Source organism: Platalea leucorodia (assembly GCF_965183815.1).
Source record: "Platalea leucorodia genome assembly, chromosome: 6".
Lineage (NCBI taxonomy): Eukaryota > Metazoa > Chordata > Aves > Pelecaniformes > Threskiornithidae > Platalea > Platalea leucorodia.
The window spans coordinates 66,107,524-66,130,376 of NC_138828.1; the positions used below are offsets into that span (position 1 = coordinate 66,107,524).

A 22,853-nucleotide genomic window follows, 5' to 3' on the forward strand; every position below is an offset into this window, starting at 1 on the left:
AAAGCAAGTGGACGACGCAATAAATGGCCTCAGGCAGAAGAAAATGTAGTGGATTCCATTACAGATTATTTGGCAAAGGAGAAGCTGATAAATGACTCAACTCTTAGGAGAACAGCATGAAGTTACTTTTGGCTTCCAAGATAGAAATTTAGAAAGCAGCTGAAAAAAGGAAGAAGCCACAGACAGAAGGAGCAACGAAGATCTGGGACAAAGCTTAAGTGTTTGCTTCCTGTTTCTCCAACTACGGTCCAGTGTTGCAAGACCGAATGTTCGAAGGTTCCTTTTACCAAAGGAGAAAGGTTGCACACATTAAGGCTCGCTGGCTGGAATTATTATCCAATTCTGATATCCAAAGGACATGCCTATATGACTTTTCGAATTTTCTTGCAAAATGAAGGGAGGAGGAGTGTTTTAGCCAAAGGGCCACATGAGCTGCTTAATCACTGAGAGTAAACTGAGGCTCACTGTTAAAAGTGCACCAGTATTACACATCTACTTCAGGAATATCTTGGTGTTAACCTTTCAAATACATATTTTTTTTATGACGCAACAATAGCAAACAAATTCATGACAAGTGTATCCCAAAATCTACAAACTACTAAAGATTCCTTCTCTGATGAGAAAAACAAATGTAGCAGAGAACTATTTCAATCAAACTGGCAGTTTTTAACCTGTATTAAAACAGCCCAGTATAAATACCATTTCTCCAAGGTTCTGAAAAGGTATTAAGCAAAGCAAATCTAATGTTTGTATTCAACCACTGAACCAGGCAAAAAGAAAAGTTACAACTTAATGCAGAAAGTTACACATGTTCATTTAACCCATCTTATGTTAGGAGAAACTTTCTGTATAGTAAATATTAATTCAAGTTGTATAACAAAGCTGTATAACAAACAACCTGAAGTTTATCTGTATACACATACACACCCATTTTTGGGCAATGCTTATTTACAGAATTTAGCTTTCAAAACCTGGTCTCAGCTTTCCTTTGTTTGCTTTCATCACTTCAAAAACAATCCTTTCTCCCAGTTCTGTTGCTTTAGAAATGAACCATGTTAGTAAGAACAAAGTGTCCTGTTTCTTCACAGCTTTCAATATACTCCCTACAAAGCCACTAGCAACAGACTGCAGTCTCTGAATTCATTCAAGGTTCTATTTTATCCATCCCTCTTGGAGTAGCAAAAGGATAACAAAATAGTAATAGCTTCCCATACACTTCTAAGATGATGAAGAGGGCTGAAACATGCCAAAAGAGAGAAGGGTAGTGAAATGAACTAACGAAACTCCTCCAAAATAAAGTGATCCTCCACTATGTCTTCTTCCTGCCCCTCCCAAAATACATTTCCTACTTTCACAATATTAACATTTAGGATCTTTCTTTGGCTTTCCCCATATAACTTAATTTTCTTCATCTCTCTGTATCAATGTTTTGTCTTTTGTTACAGAAGATAATTGGGATTCTTGAATTCTTCAGATTCTATTTTCTCTCCAGTCCTCACCAGTTCTTTAGCTGGGAGACGAGCAGCATACCAGTGCTCACGAGACATCACCTCCCACGATCAAAGACACCGATATAGCCAAGCTCCAAGTTCCAGAAAGCAAGGAACAGGGTTTGGACTTGACTTAAAACATAGAGTTGTTAGATTATAACATTGGTTGAGTAGTAACAGTGACTTCCCCATTCTGTAGATAATGGTGATGATGCTCTAAGCACACCACAAGCCTTGCAGGGCTAGTAACACTTTGGTGTTACTGGAGGAAAGAAAGGAACATGACAGATCCAGAGTAAGGAGCAACACTGTTGGGAAGTACTCTGGAAGTACTGCTCCGGACAAAGGTAAGTGAACACAGACTGCCCAGGAACAAAGAGAATAGGGCTTATACAGAAATTTCACAAGAAAAAATGGGGAGAGAGAATACTCTGGTGTACTACTCCATTAAAAAAAAAAAATATGTAGAAGCAAAATTAATTGAGGGCTGGTCACATAATTCAGGAGAGAACAAGACTGAAAGCAACTACGTAAAATTAAAAAACCAACATCATTTCAATATGCTGCATATATAACAAGAGGAAGCAGAATTGGCTGGATCTAAATTGGAATCAGAGGAAAGGAATGCTAAGCAGTGGCTATACACATTTTTCAACTAATGTCAAAACAAAAAGGAGAAAATATTAGTTAGGAAAGCAATTTGGACACTGGTAGAATAGTATCTTCTATCTTAAAAAAAACAAAAGTAATATCATTACTGAAGGAAATTGCCAAAAATCAGGGCATTAAGTAGGAGAATACTCAATACAGCAGAGAAAGTATCACAAGTGCCACCAGTAAAATATATGTTAAGAAAGCACCTTAAACAACAATATCCACAATTTGAATCCTATGCACCAGAGGCACAGAGGAAAACTTCCAGTAAGTGAAGTCTCTTATCTTTACAGATGTAACTCATCACTGCCTAACAACTTCTAGCAAGCATAGGTCTGTTGCTTTTTGCATTTTTTAAGAACTGTTCTAACCGAAAAAGATAAACTTTCAAATTTGAACTGATGCAATACAACTTTCATGACTATGCAAACTGACAAGTCTAACCAGTCTACTGCTAACTTTAAGTGCCATACAGCAATATGGTGAAACAGCTAAGAGTCAGTTCAGTTTTTCCGATTGCGTGCTAAGTATTGAACGATATTAAAAAATAAAATAAGATTTTTGTCCAGAAAAACTATCTGGATGAAACACTGGAAAACCACTGGAGATGTCCAGAGAGTTCTTTCTTATGTATTTTATTTCCATATAGAAATTCAGCCTAGATTCAGGGAACACTCACACAAGGACAGGCTTCAAGCTCTGCCTTGACAGGTACCTTCAGCACATCTTCTGAGGTCACCTTTTATTTACTGTAGTCTCAAAAGCTACATGTAGATGAAGCAGCTAGTTGAAAAGAAGAACAATTATCATTACAGTTCACAGGATCCAATAAAAGGAGTTGTCCTATATTTTCTAGTAGCCTTTACCGCTTGCAAATGACTGTAAGAGCCTGGTCCACTTTTCCTTTGCTACCATTTGAAGCATGGTTTATCATTTCAACAAGCTACTTGTGAGTAAAACTTCTCAATAAGACCTTTTTTAAACATTGTTTCATAACAACTCCTTTGTTTTGCCTGTTCACTATTGTGAAATACAGGTATTTTGCCCATTGCAAATAAAAATGCAGAAGGTTCTGACATTTGGTTCGGAGTAGTTCTCACTTTTGTTTTAACACAGTTCTTAGTATTTTTAGAGTACTGTTATCAAACATAAGCACTGCAAACACAAATCAATGTATTATCAAAACTGAACATGAACCTGGCCAATGTCTGTATTATTAAAAGAGATACTAGAATAAGTTTTTATGCCTTAACTTTCATGTTTCTGAGGACCTTTATGGCAAAAAATTACTTCAGATCTAGAGAACTCCCTATTTTCTCTCTCCACGTAATATATTCTTCTATCACTCTTGCAGACAAACTAAGAGGCACATTCACCTCCAGACTCAGCAGCAAAACAATTAATATTGGAAGCCACCCTTGTAAATTTAGAGATCTTCACATAAGTACTCAAACTTTTACATCATTATTAGGATTCATTAGTATCATCTGGGCTGACTGAAAGAGTTCGTCACAATGCATCAAGCCTGCTAAAAGCCTCTTCCAAAGAGAAAGCCCAATCCCAAATACTTATTTTGATTAACTGCTCTGCATAGCTTACTAATGAGAGATTTGTAATGCACATGTAAACAAAACAAAATCAACACCAACCATGCAACACTAAAAAAAAACCCTGAAATGCAAAAGGAAAATAAAAAAAAACCAAACATAAACCAAAAACAATACCCCAGGACTCAGTGCTGGCAAAGAAGTGCTGAACAGCAGAAGAAAAAAATTTGGCCAGAAAAATACTTGGACAGAAAAGACACGTCTAAAATAGTTTTGTTATATCCCCTTCACTTCTGGAAGATATTACATTCTTAAGGATTTTACTAGTCATCACTGTATATCTACTACAAAACTAAGAGAGCATGTAAAGAAACACACGCAGAATAACACCAGTCTTTCAATAAAGCTTTTTCTTTTCTGAATTCTTACACTCACTGCTGAAGCCAGAGCTGGCTGGCTGATTTGGAAAGTGGCAAAATATTTTGAATTTTAAAAATAAATACCTATACAGAGTAATTTCTTCAGTAGTATAAAGACAGCTACAGCATACTGCAGCGCCACTTCATTTTTCTTCATGCCATGTTTATCCACTGGCCATGCCCTATCCATTGCTTTTACGTCTCAATTATGTAAGAGCAGCATCTTTCTAATGTCTATTCTAATATCCCTCACTTTTACCAAGACACATTAATTATGAATATGGTCACTCTTAGTCTTCCTTACCATATCTTTCTGTTATGCAAATTAAAAACCTAAGAAAGTCTGGTATCTTCTGACCATCTTTCACAGTCGCAGTAGGGAGAGAAGACATGATGCCACCTGTCAAAACCCAGCAAACAGCCCATAACCACGCAGAGCAACAAGAACCGAATCAGGAGACAGTAATTCTATTTCCACCTCTCCATGGACTCTGCATTTGACCTTGGCAAGTCACTGGGTTTTTGTGCTTGTTTTTTCACGTTCGGGACATGAAGGGCTTTTACGCAGATGGCTGGAACAATAACAACAACAAAATAACTGAGTAAGTTTAATTACTATTTATTCTATTAGGCCAGGCCTTAGAACTCTTCCGCAATGGCATGAATTCAGAGTGAGTGCAAGCACCTCTGATTCTCTAGACCTTCATTTTGAAGTTCCCTTTATGTAAGAACACTGGTGAAAGCAGTAACTCATTACCAGAGACCCCCCCACACTGTATCAAACTGATAAAAGCTTGGTTTCACAAATTCTTCCGCTGAGCAAACAAGTTTAACCTTTTTTTCTACACTAGCAGTTCCTAATCCAGAGCTTGCAAAAGAAACACTGCCTGCAAGATCCTCTGCCACTACTCACAGAAAAAATTAAACTATAGAGTTAAAATAAGAGCTGCCAGGAAAAGGAAAGTAGGATATTGCCTAGAGAGTATTTTTTACTCTGTGCCATCTCTGTGCTCCGGCAAAAATTAGGGACCAGTATTTTACACAATTCAATTCCCCTCTCTCAGGCTTAGAAAATTCTGAATTTCATGGCTGCCTGATCAAGTTTCATTCCGATACCAAGTTTCCCGGTAATCTCCCAAAGCACCACACACTGGAAATATGCCACAAGTATAGCTTTGAAAAAAACAAAGTGCAGATGAAACTTTCTACAGACCAAGCAATGTTATCAAGAATACAAGGAGAAAGACTTTTTCTGGCACATACAGAAAAACGTCTACATTTGTCCGTACTCACAAAGGGAAAAATTATAAATGTTCGTTCTGCTACTCAAATAACTATAAATAATTAGATTAACAATCAAAAGACTGACTAAGACCCATTGCAATACATACCCTTGAATCTCACCTACCAGAAGCAGAAAAATTACATGAAGTAACAGGTGTAATCTCACATAGAGCAGTCAAAAATCACTACTTGCCAATACAGCTTGTTGCCTATTACAAGTGTTCTAGATTTTTAATATACTGATTAAATGGCACTTCATACAAGTTAGTCATGCAATTACAATGAAAAGAAGATAGTTTTTGCTCCTGAATAAGAAATAAATAAGGAAAAGTTATACCTTAACACAACCACCTTAATGTCTTCACGTTTTCCAAGTGAAGCAATGAAAGCAACTTTATTTAAATAATTACAGAAATATATACTTAAATTCAACAAGAAAGTTTAAGACTTATCTATGTAAAAAGACCACGTTCAAAAAAGAGCCTCACAAACTTACTGAAGAAACATGCTGTTGACTGAAATGTTCAGTTTGCTTTAGAAAGAATGCCTCAGCAGTATGTCATTCATCAAATAATCTGATTAATCAAAATAGTAAAACATTATAATGATTGTATCTTATGGTAAAATTTTATATATCGGTCAAGCTTTTCAAAAATTATAAAAAATATTAAATGGAACACAAAAATAGTGTTTATCCTTATAAAGTTATAGCCTCTGTCTATTGTAAGGATGTAAAACTGTGACCTTAATCAAGAGATTTCTCACACTGCACATACTGAAACCCCTACCTTCCTTCCTTTCTTGGTAAAAAAGTTTACCACTGCAAACACGTAGTTTATGCATTTACAAGGAAAAGAGCATGGAGATATATCGCCATATATCACTATCTGGCTAACTAAACTCCAGTTGAAGAGTATGAAGTAATTTTCAGAAAACGAAATCATTTTAATAGTATACACAGGCTCTGAAAAGGGGCCTATGATGCCCCATAGAAACAGGCAATAATTCTTTAGGTTGTAAAGGCTACTTAACATTTTAAAAAAAAAAAAAAAAGGTAGCAGCCACAAAACACACACACGCGCGAATTATGAATAGGAGCACCACAACATAAGTAGAACCCCAGGAAATGAGATAAAGTCAAACTCTAAGTTTAGCACTTATTTTCCAAGACTCAGTAAGAATATAATGATATGGAAATTGTTACTTTCTATTAATAATTTTCTCTTCAAAGAAATTTATCGGCCATTTCCTTTTCTGAGTTTTTACACTGGAAAGAGATTACCATAATTCCATATTATTTCACTGCCTCATATAATCTTAATTATTAATTATTGCAATTATGTTCAAGACAAGTATGAAAAGTGTACAATATTAGAACACTATAAGCATTTCCACATAAAAATAATGAAAGTTCAGTAAGATCAAGAATATAATTTTACATTTATAATTATAAACTTGCCTTGAAATACTATGTGTCAACAGAATTAAGATTTCATCTGACAAGACAGCTAGTGACATTTACCTTTTTTTCTTCACCTAAATACAGAAAAAATTAAGCAACTCTTTAAAAGCAGGCAGACACTACAATTGCTCGACTTTTTAAAATACTGCAATAATGCAAATTAAGAAAAAAATCCACTTAAAAGTACACCTTCCTGGTGAAATGCTCTTGGGAGACAGTGATTCAGCACATTACAGTGCCATATAGGTCAGTTAATAATGTGCTTGCAATTAACATCCAAAGAATTTAGGGTGGCAAGAATTACAAACATAGAAAAGATGTCCCGAAACTTTAAAATTCTGCTGATATGATTTGCTCTCCAAATGTGAAGCTAATATTTTGCATAAAATACATTCTTCATTCCCAACAGAGATTCAAATGTATTTCATAAGATAGAATACTTGTTTGTATTAAATATCTATTTTACAAATCTAAAATTACAATTTCTCTCTTCAATTTTATCAAAAAACCAAACATAGAGTAGAATAGGTACGTATTGCACCTTAACTGTACTCTTCACCAAAAATGAGTTACTAACTACAAAAGCTTTTTCGAAAACATTTGCCCATGAAGGCACCACAGGTCTTTTAGGAAGGCTTTATAAGTAGCTATAGGCTACTTTAGCTTCTTTTCACATTCTTTTTAAATATAGAAATTGCTTAAGATCAAAATAATGAAAAACAACCCTAGAATGAATTATTACTGCAAAGTAGAAATTAGCAAGTGAGAGGAAAGAAACTCTCTCTCATTCACAAACCCATGATCCTTTATGCAATTCATAGCACGGAATACCATACTTAAAAGAGAGTTATCTGCAAAGAGTTATCGGCAAAGGATATTGCCTTTTAACTAGCAGTAAAAACACACACATATTAAGCCTAATAAAACAGTCTACAGATTATTTCTGGAGAAATCAAGCTATAAAAAGATTATTTTCAAAGTTTTTTTGTTCTCTATATCAAGTAGAATAAGTCAGAAATGACAGAGCTACTTAATACAATGAATAAACAATGAAAACAAATAAAATACAAATCAAGAGCTTAACTTCATAAAATTGCTCCTACTGAAACTACAAAAGGTTAAAAGTATATTTGCAAGCATCTCAGAAGGCTCCTTCAAGAATATTGTGCTCACAAAGATTTCCCAATAGCCAGACTTAAGACACTGACACGATCCTTGATAATGATTTAAATGTTAGTCACACAAAACCATCTACTCATTTGATTGTAAACGAGTTTTCCCCAACCTTTAACACTCATCGTGTGCACATACACAATACAATAGCCATAGTTATGCTGTTACTCAAATCTTAATAAGCACTATGTTTAAACCTCCAGTGACAGTAAAAACTATAGCCTGAAGATCCCATCCTTGAATTCTACTCCTATAGTCTATATAATTCTGTTTCCACTCCTTGAGCTTCACTGAAACCATTCTGACTAACAGCTCTTGCAGCCTAACCCTATGATGAGGCTCAGAATCAATATGTGATTCTTATCTTCCTAGACCTGTCAATCACCCAAGACTACCGGCAATGCTTCTTTTCCAGAAATATTCTCCCTGGTTTCCTTGGCATTGTTGATCTCGTGATTCATCCCTTATCATTCTACTTGTTCTTTCAGTGTATCCTCCTGAAGGAGCCTCCTTATTCACCTGTACTATTTTATGAATCATTTAATAGGTTTCTGTCTTGCATCCCTTTCCATTCTCCTTCACCTTATCCAGGGCCAGGACTCAAATTCAACTATTAACTCCCTGCCATTAACCAGAAACATAATTTCTCTTTCGTATCTCCCATGTTCGTCCAAGCTAACACTTCAGCTTGCGTCTCTCTTTCTCTGTACAGATGCCTCACTATCAGCTCAGTCTCAGCATAGACAAAACGCCCGTCTTACTCTTTCTGTCATTGCTTCAGTCTCCTTTCCACCACTGCAAGTCATTAACTTTCAGGACTCTTAACTAAGCATTAGCCCTTGAACCATGGTTCTTTACAGATCCTAGAAATAACCTGGTTTTGAGATCCTGGCAATGCCCACCACATCACTAAGTCACGCCTTTAGTAGTGTAAATTTTATCCTGTGACCACAGCAGTTCACATCTGAACTAGTGAAGCATCCTTCTTCATCTTTCAAAATCCAGAGTTGACCCTGTTCTATTTATTCTGAACATTCCTCCCTAGATAGCTTTTTTAGCCTAAGGTCAGATCATACAAGTCCTCCCCACCCACCCCCCATCTCTTGAGCAGCATTCACTTCACTCTCTACTTCAAGACCCTTACTGGTCAATGTCCTCATCCTAAAACTACTAATCAGGATGTAGGTGAGGTTACAGCTTCAATAAACTGTTATATTTTCATCTCTGAACTTCCCTTCTGTTGCCCTCGTGGTTGGAAGAGCCCCACAAAGCAGTACCACCTTCTTTCAAACCAAGTTTTTCCATAGTTCTCATTAAAAACAAACAAACAAAACCACCAGATGGCTGGCACACCTAGACCACTACACTAAAATTCAGTGCACTGATGCCAAACATTCTCCTGTCTCATCCCAGATCTGATGTATCTTCCCTTACCCTTAAATCATTTAGTATTCTGGGTCAGGAAACACCTCTTAACCACAGAACTTTGGGATGACTAATTCAGACACATAACTGAAATAGTCTGATACTTAGAAAAGTGTTACTAAAACAATTTTCTACTTTACAGTGCCTATGGAAAACATCATACCAGTGATAAGCCCACTCAGTTATTTTTGTCTTTTTCAAGGCTTCTCAGTCTGTTTGACAAATAATCCAAGTACTATCTTGTATACTGCTATTACAGAGGTTTTCACTGCTAATCAAGTACTCAAACCTATGTCGAGCATTTATCATTTTTATCTACCCTTTCTAAACTTTGTTCACTTGTTTGCTGGTATAGGAATCTTTGCAAGCATTTTTTTGCAAAGGCTTCTTGCATTATTTTCTTGTATTTTAAAGCTCAGGTCATCCCAGGCTGCAGAGAAGACACTGTTCCATATTTTATGCCATTTTAAAATGACACAAAATTAAGTTCTTAGGATTAGAAATTCTCTCTGTCATATGGTTGTGTTAGGCGTAGCACAGCAATTTTCGAACTAATTTAGGCCTACAGGTATTTTTGTAGTATCAGTAATTATTTAAAACAGTGTTTTGCACTCAAAACGTGCTTCTCTAATTAAATAACACTTTCATTACTTTTGTCATCTTAAAATGATGAGTTTCCCTAAACCGTTCACAAGCAAAACCAAAAATACTCCACAAAACCCCAAAATACTATCCTATTATCCCAGCCATAAATTAGCCACTTCATTTTAAATAATAGTTCAAATAGCTAATAATTCCTTTTCAGTTACTTGTCTCATGTTTCTGTGTACTTTCTCATTATATCTAGTTCTCCCTCTGTGCAATTTAGGTTCAGTCATACTGTACATGCAAGCAATTTTGATCACAATGTCCCTTGTGATGCAAGTAGCAGGAGTGTGCCACATGCTGCAAACGAGAAACTGGTAATGTACTCTGCCCCCCAAAATTACTGCAGTAAATTCCTACTGTTCCATTCCAACACAGCATAAACCTATGTACCATAATTTAGGCTTAGGCATACAGTTTTCACAGGAAAGACTGTATTCTTACACTGACTGCAGAAAAGCTTTATCTCAAAGTTTGAGCACCCATAAGAACTGCAAGCTGCCCGTTAAAATACCATGCTGTATTTGGGTACTACATCCTTCAGTTACAGCTTTTTTAATTTCAAGCACTTTGTTTCTGTGCAAGTCGGCTTTTACGGAACAGTCTAGAAAGAAAACTGTCTTTACCGACTATTTTGAAAAAGAAAAAAATCAGCTACTGGAGTTTCATCAATTTTTAATCCTAATACATGCAGACAACTCCGCATCAGAGCTGTACTCCAAAAACAGGTCGTAGAATAAAAAAAATCAGGCTCCTTAATGTAATCTAACTATAACATTAACGAAAGTTAACAGAATTCATTTTACCTACACTAAATATATTTAAAAATAAGAAAACAAGACTACTTTTTCCGAGAATTATTTGACTTACAGGTTTTGAACAATAAATTTAGCATTGAAATCCTAAACTCTTTTTTCACTCTTACTAAAATGCTGGTTTTTCTAATGTTCAAATTATTTGATCATTTATTTAAAAAAATAATAACCTACAGTTGTTATTGTCAACATTTTAAGACATCTCTGAGAAGGACAAAAGTCATGTCACAAACATGAGAACACTTCTGACAAACCTGTAACAATCAATAAACAAAAGGAAATGAAGCCCAAATATTCAGATGAGTAAACTAACAGAAACGTGGAAAACCTTAATCACTAACTAGAGTGCAGACTAATACTTATAGCAAACTTTAAAAGCATTTGTTCCCTTCTTTCAACTCTAACCTCTAAAATAGTACACTCCAGGAACCATAACAAACAAGACCAGCTTCCCTAAAGAACATTTAATTGGGAAAACGTGTATGAGCTGCAAGAGGCCTTTATCAGGAGACAAATCAAGCAAAAGCTTCGATTTAGTTTTCGACAAACAAGAGTGCGCAACTGGAAACACTACTGCAGCCAAACAAAACAACAAAATACCATAATGCTACCTTCTCCATGAGAACAAAAGCATCAACCACCAACTCCACCCCACCCCCAAGCAGGCTGTTGCTCTCTAACCACAGAGCCAATGCTGTAGACAATGTAATCCCACAGGGAAGACAGAAGGTCACAGACACACTGTGAAATCATAAAATAAGGTCCACATTTTAGAAAAACCGAGCAGTACTTTCACCAGTCAAGATTTCATTTGCAACAAACAGGTGGAGCATAGAAACAGCCTGTTCTTCTTTTGACTGTCGCTTCACTCAGCACATAGAGGGAGGTCACACGTGCTCAGCGTAGTCCAAAATTAAGGACGTGGCACTTACAATAAGCAGCAGAATTCAAGATGCGGTGAGGATAGCAATACGCAATGTAACACTGCAGGTGAGATTGCGTACTGTATACCAGCAGTGGATCTGTTATTATTCATCAGCTGTAGGTGGCTAAGAGGCTGTCACTTATTACAGTGACACACGCTGCAGCTGGCTAGCCATGATTCAGTATTACCCAGTGTGGCTGAAAGGGATGGCAACTATCATTCACGACGATCCAGCGTGGCTTAGTGGGGCGGGGAGGCTGCTACCCTTCGCTGCAATGCAACATCAGGAGGAAGGCAGCTAAAACTCAACAAAGCCCTGGGAACGGTGCACAGGGAGGAGAGAAAGGCAACCTCAGGCCCCCGGCCCGAGAGAGCGGGTGTCCTGCTAGCAGGGGCGGAAAGCCTGGCCGCACTCGGCGCGACCGAGAGCGCTCCGCCGCAGCCGCGGCAGTGACAGAGCCGCTCCGCTCCCCGGCCCGGCCCGGGGGCCTCCCGCCGGCCCCCGCCCTGCGAGCGGGGCTGCGGCGGGGCAGCGACACCGCGCTCAACTTCTCCTGCCCGCAGCAGCAGCAGCCTTTGTCCGGGCGCAGTGGCCGAGGGAGCCCGGGGGTCCCCCTCCTGCGGCAGGAGGAGCTGGGGCGACGGAGAAGGGGGAACGGCCTGTGCCAGCCCGGGGCGCCCTCCCCGCCGGGCTCCGCTGCTCCCTGGGAAGCCCCCAGAGAGGGACCCCCCCGGAGCAGCCGGAGCGAGCACTGACCCTGCACGGAGTCCCGACCGGTGCGCCCGTGCCGGAGAGAAGGAGAGCAAAGGAAGCGCCCGGCCCTGCCGGGACCCCCGCGCCGGGGGGCCGCCGGAGAGCCCGGCCGCCGGCGGCCCGTCACCCGGGGCGCGGGGGGCCTGCTCCCGCCTGCCCACCGGGGGGGATCCCAGCCCCCCGGGGTTTGCGTCTCGGGGCCTGCCGCCGGGCTGTCCGCAGGGCAGCCCTCGCTTCCCCGCAGCGGCGGCGGAGGCGCCGACGGGCGGGAGCCGCGCAGCCGGGGCCCCGGCACCCCCGGGAACAGACGGCTCCCGGCGCGGCGCGGCGAACCCCCCGCACTTACCCTGTCACAACAGGCGCCATCTTCCACAAACTCTCGCCAAAACTCCTACTCTCGCGAGAGCGCCCCCCTCCCCGGGCCCGGAGCGCGCGTGCGCGGGCCCGTGAGACACGCGCGGGGCGGGGGGCGGCGCGCGCCGCCCACTCAGCGCCTGGGCTCTCCCCTCAGACACAACAGCCCGGGCGTGGGAACCGCGCCGCTCTCGCGAGAGCGGGGCGCCGCCGGCCGGCGCGCAGAGCGGAGCGCGGGGCGGCTCTCGCGAGAGCAGAGGGCGCGGGGGGCGGGGCGGGGCGGGGGGGAACCGAGGGATTCCCTCTGCCCGCTCGCGCGTCTCGCTCCTGCGCCTTCCCCCGCCCGCGGGGAGGGGCGGGCCAGCGCGGGGCGGGGGAGAAACCATTCGGGGCGGGGAGGGAGGGGAGAGGTGGCCGGGGATTGGCCGCGAGCGCCGGCGGGGAGAGCTCGCGGCCGCCGCCTGCTTCCCCCCCCCCCCCCCCCCCCCCGCGGGAAGCGCGCGCGGGGCCGCCCGCCTCGTGCGGCCCGTGGGCCCGGCACGTGCGCGGCCTCGGCGGGCTCCGCGCTGCCCCGCCGCGCGCCCCGGCTGGGCCGCGCGGGGTCTGCAGCGCGCGGCGGGCCCGGCCGGCGGGGACGCGGGGCCTTCAGGCGGCGGCGGGGCGAGCGGGGTAGGCGCTGGGTGCACTGGGGAGACGGAGAGGGTTTTTCCCCCAGTATGAGGTGAACGTTCTCTCAGGAGTTCAAACCGGAGCTTTCGCGGGAGGTTTGTCAATAAGTGGCGTGCCTGCTCTGCCTGAATCACTTAAGTCGTACAAAACCAAACCCAAGGTGCTAACTGTTGAGCAGCTTGCGTTTCCTACCAGAGCTGTAAAGAAAGCAAAACCCACGGACTGGAGGTAAGCTGTGCCGTTGCTTTTGACAGCTCTGTCGGGCGGTGTGGACCAAACGCTTTTTCATTCGTATTTATTGAGTTTAAAAATTAATTCATACAGAGCTTGGAAACCAGTGGGAAATGGAAAAGAAATTATTTTCCAAATAGTGAATAGAAACTGCAGTAGGAGGCTGGGATCTAGAGGCACAGCTGTTGGGAAGATCTGTTAGATTTCTTACATAGAAATGTTACATCACTTTTTTGAAAAATCAGTTTTAAATGAAAAGCCTGGTTTCGTAATTTTGTTGTCATCTGCAACCAAAATGCAGAAGATAGATAGATATATTTGTTTAGCGAGCAAAAATCGTTGAGTCTGCTAAGACTCCAACCAGTAAAGCAAACCTTGCGGTGACCTCTCAGATAGACTGCTGAATACAGGCACGGGAGCAGAAGGTACCTGCAAAACGAAATTACCTGGATGTCCTCCAACATTTTGACATAACAAAAAAAGACGACCCCAATTTTGGATTCATTTAACAACATTACCGTTTCAAGGTGAGGGTCTGATCATCCATTAGAAGACTGTTTAAAAATGAATCCTTTTACATCAAGGATTCTGTCCTGTCCATTCAACTTCCTCTATGTCTGTAGTATAACATGTCAATCTGACTTCAACATAAATGCAACATTGATTTAAAGATCTGCTGAGGTTCCAAAACCCACATCATTTTTATTACTTCAGCTCCGTACCTCAGCTGTCTCCCAAATCAGGGAAAAAGATAACATTTCAGTAATCCCGTGAATATGATTTTGGGTTTCTCTCTCTCCCACTTATGCTCTCCGCTGCTAATACTAATTCAGTGAATAATGTCTCAGATGAGTAAAATCGTGTTTTAAGAGATTGCTTGGCAACAAAGTTTGCTGCAATTCTACTCACTGTACAAACAGCAATTGTTTGCTGTCATTAGGGGACTTTCCCCATCGTGATTTCCCCCTCCTCATTAGGTATGAAAGGACTTCGATTGGCTCCCTCATAGGCGCAGTTCTCGGTAAAAGCACAATACATACTGGAAATCCTTTGTATTGTTTGCAAAGAGCAACTCATAATCCCTTTGGAAATCTCTTCCTAAAAACATCTTCTCTCTCTCTTTTTTTTTTTTTTTTTTCCTCCCAAGGCTAAAGAATGATCTCAGCTCGTGCTAGCTCCATTGCATTAAGAATGGTTTCTGGATATTTGCCATGGACTGTCTCTAGATGGTCATTTTCTGGGGCCCCTCTTTAGTGTGTTTTGAATCAAACTGGAAAATCTAAAAATATAGCACACAATAATCTGCAGTGTCTAGACTTTTAATATTTTACAAAGAAGGCATTTTGATTAATAACCAGATTAATTGGATACTGGAACAGGTATATTATTTCGAAAAATTAATAATTACATAAACTATTGAAGTCCTTTCCGTTGCTGACAGGGGTACATTATAAAACAAATAACCATTGAATTTTTTTTTCTTTTTGATTATAAATAATCTGTAGTTCAAAAGGCCAGGAATACTATTCAAATCAAAAACAATAGCCTGAAATTATGTGAGTAGCCGGTGGAAGGAAAGATAATAAAACCACAGAGGGTTTTTTAATATTGTTCATGCATTGAATTTTCTTCTTGCTGCTAAAAGTTTGCATTTCACGTAGTAGAGTGAGAGCAATTCCTGTTGACTTTATTGGCAATTGAAAGCATTTAGTGCCTTGGGGAACTAGACCCCACTTTCTGGTCTGTAATGAACGTAAATGCTTCCAGAGCTGAGGTAGGAAAACAAATTTAAATACAAGGTTTGCACCATTTAAAATTCTGTGTTTGCTATGCAAATCGGTAGTTTGGCTTTTTGATTTAAGCCTTGCTGAGGTTGGTGGAAGGGTTCTGAATCGCTACAGAGACGATTTGGAGAAGCACAGCGTGGAGGTGCCTTTGAAGGATGTGATTTCAACAAGTATTGGGCTTCACTCTTCTTCCAAGCAGACGCTCTGCCGGCTGACTTCAGCTGGGTGCTCAGAATCATTAGCTGCCTTCGAAAACGGAAGGCTCTTAAAGAAGGAAATCCAATTTACTCTCACTTGTAAACTGGGGAACAGGACCACCTCCTCTTTCTTTGGATTCACCAACACGGGCAGATGTGGACAGAGCCAGGTCCGCACGCCTTTGCTAAGTGGATGCCAGCAGCTTCATTTGGGAATTCATACAGTTCCCCTGTCCTCTCAGGATCCTACTTTGGGTGGAAAGAGGAGAAAAGACAGGGAGCCTAGCAAGAGCCCACAGAGTCATTAGGGATCAGGCCCGCTACGTGGACAGGGAGGAGGTCCTTTGGCCCAGAGTTTTGTCTCACCGATGGCACTGAAGGAGCTGCTGGGCAGTGGAGCACGAGCAGCCCAGCTCTGGAGCAGAAGGGCAGACAGGAACAGGGAGTGCTGGATGCAAGATGTGAGAAATGGGCCGAAGATTTCAACAGCTTGTTTAACCAGTCTGGACCAAACTTTCTCCAGCTCAGCCATGGCTCTGGGCTTCCCCTAAGCTCATTCCTTTGGGCACAACACCAGCTAACATGCTGTCTGGCTTCTCGTTTGGCAAGTGCCTCCCTCCTCGCTGGCAGGGAGAAAGATAAAAAGACAACAGACCTGCACCCATTTGTGTCGAAGCACCCCATGTCTCTTATGTGCTTAGCACAAGCATGTAAGGAAAAGACACGCAAGGGAACAAGAGTCCCCTTCCCAGCTGAGTGTCTTTTTATAAAAACTAACTCATAGTGTGTCCTGTAAAATTCTAGCTGTTTATAAAACCCAGTGACCTTAAAAAGCATGGTAGGTAGTAGAACCACACAATTATCTGAATGTTCATTATAAGCAGCAGGTTTATCTCAAGATGTTGCAGTTTGTATCTGATGGTGTAAATCACACATTCTAGTAGTAGGTCCTGTGATACAACCTTGCTGGAATTTTATAAGCACAGGATGTACAATGTGGTTTAACCGCATGTCTAGGAAAGAAAATAAACAGGCAGTTGCCCACAGAACATATCTTACATCTGAACTTCGGTGTATATGCCAACAAAAGTTATCGCTTCAGCTGCTGGCTGGACAACTCAATGTCAGAAGTGCCTCTGCTGTGTCAAATGGAAGCTATTGTTCAACATAGCTCAGAGGATTGCTGCAATGTCTTGAGGATGATAGGGATAAAGGATGAGCTAGTTAGCAATCTGCAGCAGGAGTGTTGTTAAATAGTTTTCGCTTGTGTGTCATAACCTCAGAGAGGATGGTAGCGCAAAGAAAAATCTGAATCTGCATCTTTATGACAGTTAAGGCGTAAGTATGCCTTAGTGTGGTAGTTCCCAAAAGCTACACTGGGGCTTGGGCCTCACTCATGTGCCTTGCAAACAAGTACAGTCCCTTCACCGAGAGTTTTTATAATGTAAAGGCAAGATGCAAGAAGTGAGTATAGCAAACAATAGGAAGGAAGAGGGGGAGGGAAGATGAGGTTAACAGTAATAACATCATGTGGTTATGTAGGTTAACAGTGTGAACAGCTTGATGACTGGCTTCTGTAACCTCTTATTTTTAAATACTTTTTAGAACACAGTTAAGACACATTGCGTTGCATTAAATTTTGCTCCTCACCCTACCCCAGAAAAGTATCTTCAGTTATTTTTCATTAGGTGAAGTTTTCTTTCTGTTTGCATGTAAACTATCCTGCATCTTTCTTCTCCTTAGTTTTACTGAGCTTTTCAAAGAATCTCTGAACTTCTCTTACAGAGCACTCCTCTCCAGTCGTGCACATGGTGCCTGTCCACAGGTTATGTGTGGCACCAGGTTATTCCCTTAGCCCTGCTCTCCGCACACAGCCCTCTTCTGCAGTGGTGCTGTCTGCAGCGGTGGCTGGTGCCATCAGCCTCCCCATCCTCAGGGTGCCCCTGCAGGCACCACCAGACTTCAGTGAACCTGTGAATCAGCTGGAGACTAAGACGTCCTGGAGGCTGGCAGAGCCTGCCCACCACCCACCAGGTACCTCTGGCCCCTGCACCCCGGCATTGGCAACCGCAGGCACCGGTGGAGCGGAGGTTCACCGGGCCCCGCCTGGGTGCTGCCGGGAGCATGGCTCCCGCACCGCCCTGACATCGTGCCGTGGTTAGCGTGCGTACCCACCAAACCAGTTCTAAGATTAAACCGCAGTACGCAGGATTACGAAGTCATTACTGACAAGGAGTACAGCAGGATAAACTGTGTCAAAATCTCCTCCGCGCTTCCAGAGCATGCTAGAGATGATACAGCTCCTTTTCAGTCTGTCTGCTCCCCATAGGAGTGACTTTGAGCAGAGTACGCCAAAGGAAGTTAGTTGCATCCCACTGAAATCAAGAGGACAGGAAAGATTGAACTAGTCAGACTGTGAATTATCACAAGTAATTAACAAAGCAAGAGGAAGATTTAAAGATTATGATATGGCTCCACATGTTTTACCAATTTTATTCATATATAAATACAAATTGAATTTGCAATGCTACAGTTTTGAGCCAATGTGAAAACAGATGTCTTTGTGCAGAAAAACTATTTAACCAGAGCTGCTGTCGCAGTTCTGTTGTTTTCATGATGTATATTAGTTTACCATCTACACTGACAGAGACGTGCTCACACCCAAGCCTGTAATTTGGTGACTGAGTTAGAGCTGATTTTTTCAGCTAGTCTGCTCTCCCATTCATGAGGCTTTTTGAGAAAACGTATGCTGACATGCTTCACCTTTACCTGCAAGTAAAATGTGTTTTTGGGAAAGCCTCCAAAAAATGAAAACTCATTTGGTTCAACAAAACATGAGAGAAACCCACACTCTTGATTATACACTTTTTCTGCTGGATATAGCGCTTAAGGGAATTTCAGACTAAGTATAACAAGGTATAAAAAAAGAGCTCAGCAGCCTCCTCTAAAAGAAAACCACAAACTGCACATAACCCCTTGATAAAACTACCACTAAAGACCTATTTGACATTATAAACCAGCCCATTTTTCTATGTACTAGGAACGTCTAGGTCCCAGTCATAACCACACACTATGTAGAATGGGAGGAAACATAGACAGAAATCCTTAACCTGTAATTCTGCATACAAATACGTGCACACAGGAATTTTCCTACTTATGGGTAGAGAGAGGAGTTAGGAAATTAACTGCTTCACAAAAAGTATAAAGCTAGGTACTGCGTAAACACTATTTGGAGAATTTAGTGATGGTTAAGCATTGTGCTGGTCCTGTATGAAGAAGTTAAACTAATTTTGTGTGTTTAGTGGCTTACAGAGGCTATCCGTGGCCTCAGGCTATGAAGATAATACTTGGTTTTGGGCTGTTTCTTTATTTAAAACACTGAGGAAGTTATACATGCCTGAAACAGAGGATTTTTTAAAGTAGTCTAAAGGCATGGTCAAAGAACACGTAATCCTAAAAAATAATTATCTTGTAATACTGCCATGTTGATATCTTTTTGAACTATCTCTTTTGTCAAGAACAGTTGCACAAGTTCTAGTTGTTGTGGACTTAGTCTAACTTTCATACCACTCTCATTTGGAACCTCTGCTGTTCTGTAGCCCATTTTCCATAATCCTCATCCTGAAAAAAGAAAGGCTGTTTCTGGCAGTAATTAATGAAAATAAATGCCATACAAATTGCCTGAGAATATTTCATTGCTCAGATCCAGGGTGGCTGACACTTGTGAATAAAATAACCTTTTGAATTTTTTCCTTTTAGGGGATTACACATGACCTTTTAATGCTAAAGTTCATTAGTGCTTGGATATCATATTGATGAGCTTTGTATAAATGAATGGACGAACAGATAAGTCATAACTAAGGTAATGAGCTTATAGCTGTTATGAAGGTAACTGACGACCTGTCATGGATGCTAATTAATTGAAGAATTTCTGTATAATTTTATTTATTGTCAGTTTCGGTTCAGAATTCACTCTCTCTCCTTTAATCTTAACAAGCGATGTTTCATTTTTCCCATGTTACAGACAGTTATATCTTTTTTCTAGAAATCCAGATATCCAGCCATTCTTATTACTCATGGCTTCATTATCAGTTTGTTTTTCTGCTCATTACTGGCACTGACCTTGCCAAGAGCTAAGCACATGCATAATTTTACTCATGCGATTAGACTCATTAAAGCTAATGGGATTAGTCAAGAAAGTAAAGCTACTTCTGTTTAAGTGTTTGTCGTTTGAGGTAGTGTGACTAGAAACAAGATCAGGAAGGTCTGGAAAGAATTCAGGCCAAACAATAATTTTCATTAAAAGTCATATAAAGAGAAATTCAAACATTTTTCCCTTGACCCAGCCCTGATGGGTGATGAACACAAGGTGGTTTCACACTGGAGGTGAACAGGGATTTTCTAACCTTGTTTTTTCTTCAGAAGATGGGGTCTTGTCAAAACTGAAGCTGGTCTCAGCAAACTTTCCTGGGTCATTTCTCAAGTCTAGGATGAAATTTCTAAATGAAAGACAATGAGAAATACACATCCCAGCCAACGGCCCAGCAGCAGTCTGACTGTAACCTGATAGCAATGTCGCGATGCTGCGACCTGGGAGACTTCAGGTGCCCCCAGGAATATTTTATTAATGTGAAGGGTTTGAGAGAGGCAAACCCAGGACAGGTTTCCCCTGCACAGGAAGAGGGAGGGAGATTGCTCTGAATTAAACAACATAAAGGTGTCCACTCTCTCAGAGGAAAAGTCTGACAGTTTGGATGTGGGTTTATAAGTTGAGGGTCTTGTGTGCAAAATCTTCAAGAGGTGTTTATGCCGGTACAGAGTGGGGAAAAAGTCTGAAGAGGTTCTCTGGAAAAGGAAATGCATTTCCTTGCCATTACTCGTGCCCTACCTTTGTTCCTCATTTCGAGTGCTGCAAGTCTGCCTTTCTTTGACCTGCCAGCTGAAAGCCTTGCAGAAGCATTATAGCAGCCAGAAATACAACGTTTAGAGCGCAGCTGGTTTTCAGCCTCTTTCTTCGATAGCCGTCTCGGCTGGGGCTGGGAGAGGAGGGGCAGGGAGCAGTTATTCCGTTCATCCCAAGGAAGTTCCCTTCCAGACCATCAGGACAATTTTATGGCGATTGGTAACAGAGGCCAAACATACAGTGGATGATTATTAACTCCAACATGCTATAATTTGTCATTTTTGACCTCTCATGAGATGCCCCATATACAATGAATTATAAAAAATCTGGCCTCTCACTTACAAAAACAAATACCAACTGCTCCGCTATCATTCTGAAGCAATAAATTTCCCGTGGCCTTGGAAAAAAACATCACTTGTGGACTTTCACCCATTTTATACCTTCCTTTCAAAACAAACACTTATTTTGGTCCCTGATAAAAACAAATACAAATGACAATGAAAACTTACTAAAGCTACAGTAAAGGCTACTTGTAGTCTAAAAGTTAAAATTCTTAGTTAATATTGACTCCTGTACCCTGGCTTTTTCTGGGTAGAGGTTAAAAAGCAGCAAATCCACCACTACCGAGTCTAATATTGGGGGTGGTGGGTATTTTTAACTATTACTCACTTTTTTCTGGGAAAGCAACTGATCTATGCCCCGACGCACACAATTTTATTAACGTTGGAAAGAGCCATGTGGTGTTCATGTAGTGTTTAATCTCGACGAAGTCTCAGCACCCAGGGTTTTCTGATTAATGGCAGAGGAGGAAGACTGGAGCGACAGTTAGCGTTTCGCCAGTTTGTACTGTATATACAGCTGTTGCTGCGCAGGGGAGGGAAACGCAGGGTCTGGCTGTCTGTTCCAAACAAAAAGAAATGGCACATGCTATTACTTCCAGATCATTGCAGTCCCTGCACCACCATCTGCTGGGGGTCAGAGCAGTTGTCCGGGTCGGCGTCAGTCATGCACAAACTCAATGCCTTCCACCGAGCTGTGCCCAGCAGTACATATTTACAAGAACAATAAAGCGAACCTGCTCCCTGGACACAGGCACCACAATGTTCCGTCACATTGGGAACAAAGGCGCACAACGAAAGTTGATATGCATTACAAAGGAGGTTCTCGGGGATCACAGCTTTGTGATTTCGGGCTGTAACGCAAATTGAAGGGAAGAAAAACTGTCACCGATAAGCCCAAACCTAGTGATCATTGTATTTGTAATTGACGTAGCATCGCTAAAAGGGTGCCTGGGTCTCTATGTTTCCCCTTTTCCTATTTACGAAGTCCTCTGTACAAGATAGTTAAATGGGAAAAGCTTTGACGATAAATGTTAAACACTTGGGTATATTATTCTGTAACAGCAGCAAGATGATCTCTGCCACCTATCCCAGCTTGTCTGTGCGTATCTCTTTTTACAGGGCTTGTGCCACGTGCTGGAGCAAGGCGCAGAGAGCCCTGACTGACGTAAACTGAACAGTTCCTGGAAACAGGACGAGTACAACTGTGTCGGTGTGATGTTGAAACCGAATGAGCAGTTTTAGCATCTCTTCGGCCCGAACAACAACTAGTGAGTAGTGCATTTCTTCTGCTAAAAATGGCTGCTTCAACAACACCAGTGTGACACATCAGGTGTTACTGTAGGGTGTTGCAAACCTTTCACTTAGTGCTGTTCTGCGCCCTTGGCTGAACACATGCACACAGACGTGGTACCTTTGGTGCCTAGAACTGGAGGTGGGTCTCCTTGCTGTACGTTAAGGCATAGAGGTAAAGCACAACTTCTCCTTTGAATCTGGGCTAGCTTGCTGCAGGGCTAAATGCAATGTTTCTGCACTGCATCAGAATGGAAGCAGGGGAGCAATGGAGCCCAGTGCAAAGACATCTGCATTGCTTGGGACAAACTCAGCAGTATTCAACTGAGTTTATTAGTTTGGTCTCAGCATCAGCACTGTTAATACAGGCAGCAGTGCCAGCATGGGGTGAGAGGAATGGGCAGCAGCCCTGGAAAGCTATGAAAAGGGCAGGTGGAGCTGGACCCAGAACATTTTTTAAGTGAGGCTTATTGCCAAATAACTAGAAA

At 41.7% G+C, this 22,853-nt stretch overlaps 1 protein-coding gene across 4 annotated transcripts in view; it reads right to left on the reverse strand.

Moving 5' to 3' along the window:
• RBPJ (recombination signal binding protein for immunoglobulin kappa J region) overlaps positions 1 to 22,853 on the reverse strand; it is a 152,538-nt gene that overhangs the window by 46,913 nt on the left and 82,772 nt on the right. For 2 of the 4 annotated variants that reach the window (XM_082316160.1, XM_082316161.1), the window contains exon 1: positions 12,940 to 13,016. The exons of 1 other annotated variant lie outside the window; for it this stretch is intronic. In XM_082316160.1, coding sequence (XP_082172286.1) covers positions 12,940 to 12,959 — 20 coding nt within the window. In that variant the 5' untranslated portion in view covers positions 12,960 to 13,016. Of the gene's footprint in view, positions 1 to 12,939; positions 13,051 to 22,853 lie in introns of those variants that run through there. One more of the 4 variants, XM_082316162.1, reaches the window with a different exon arrangement.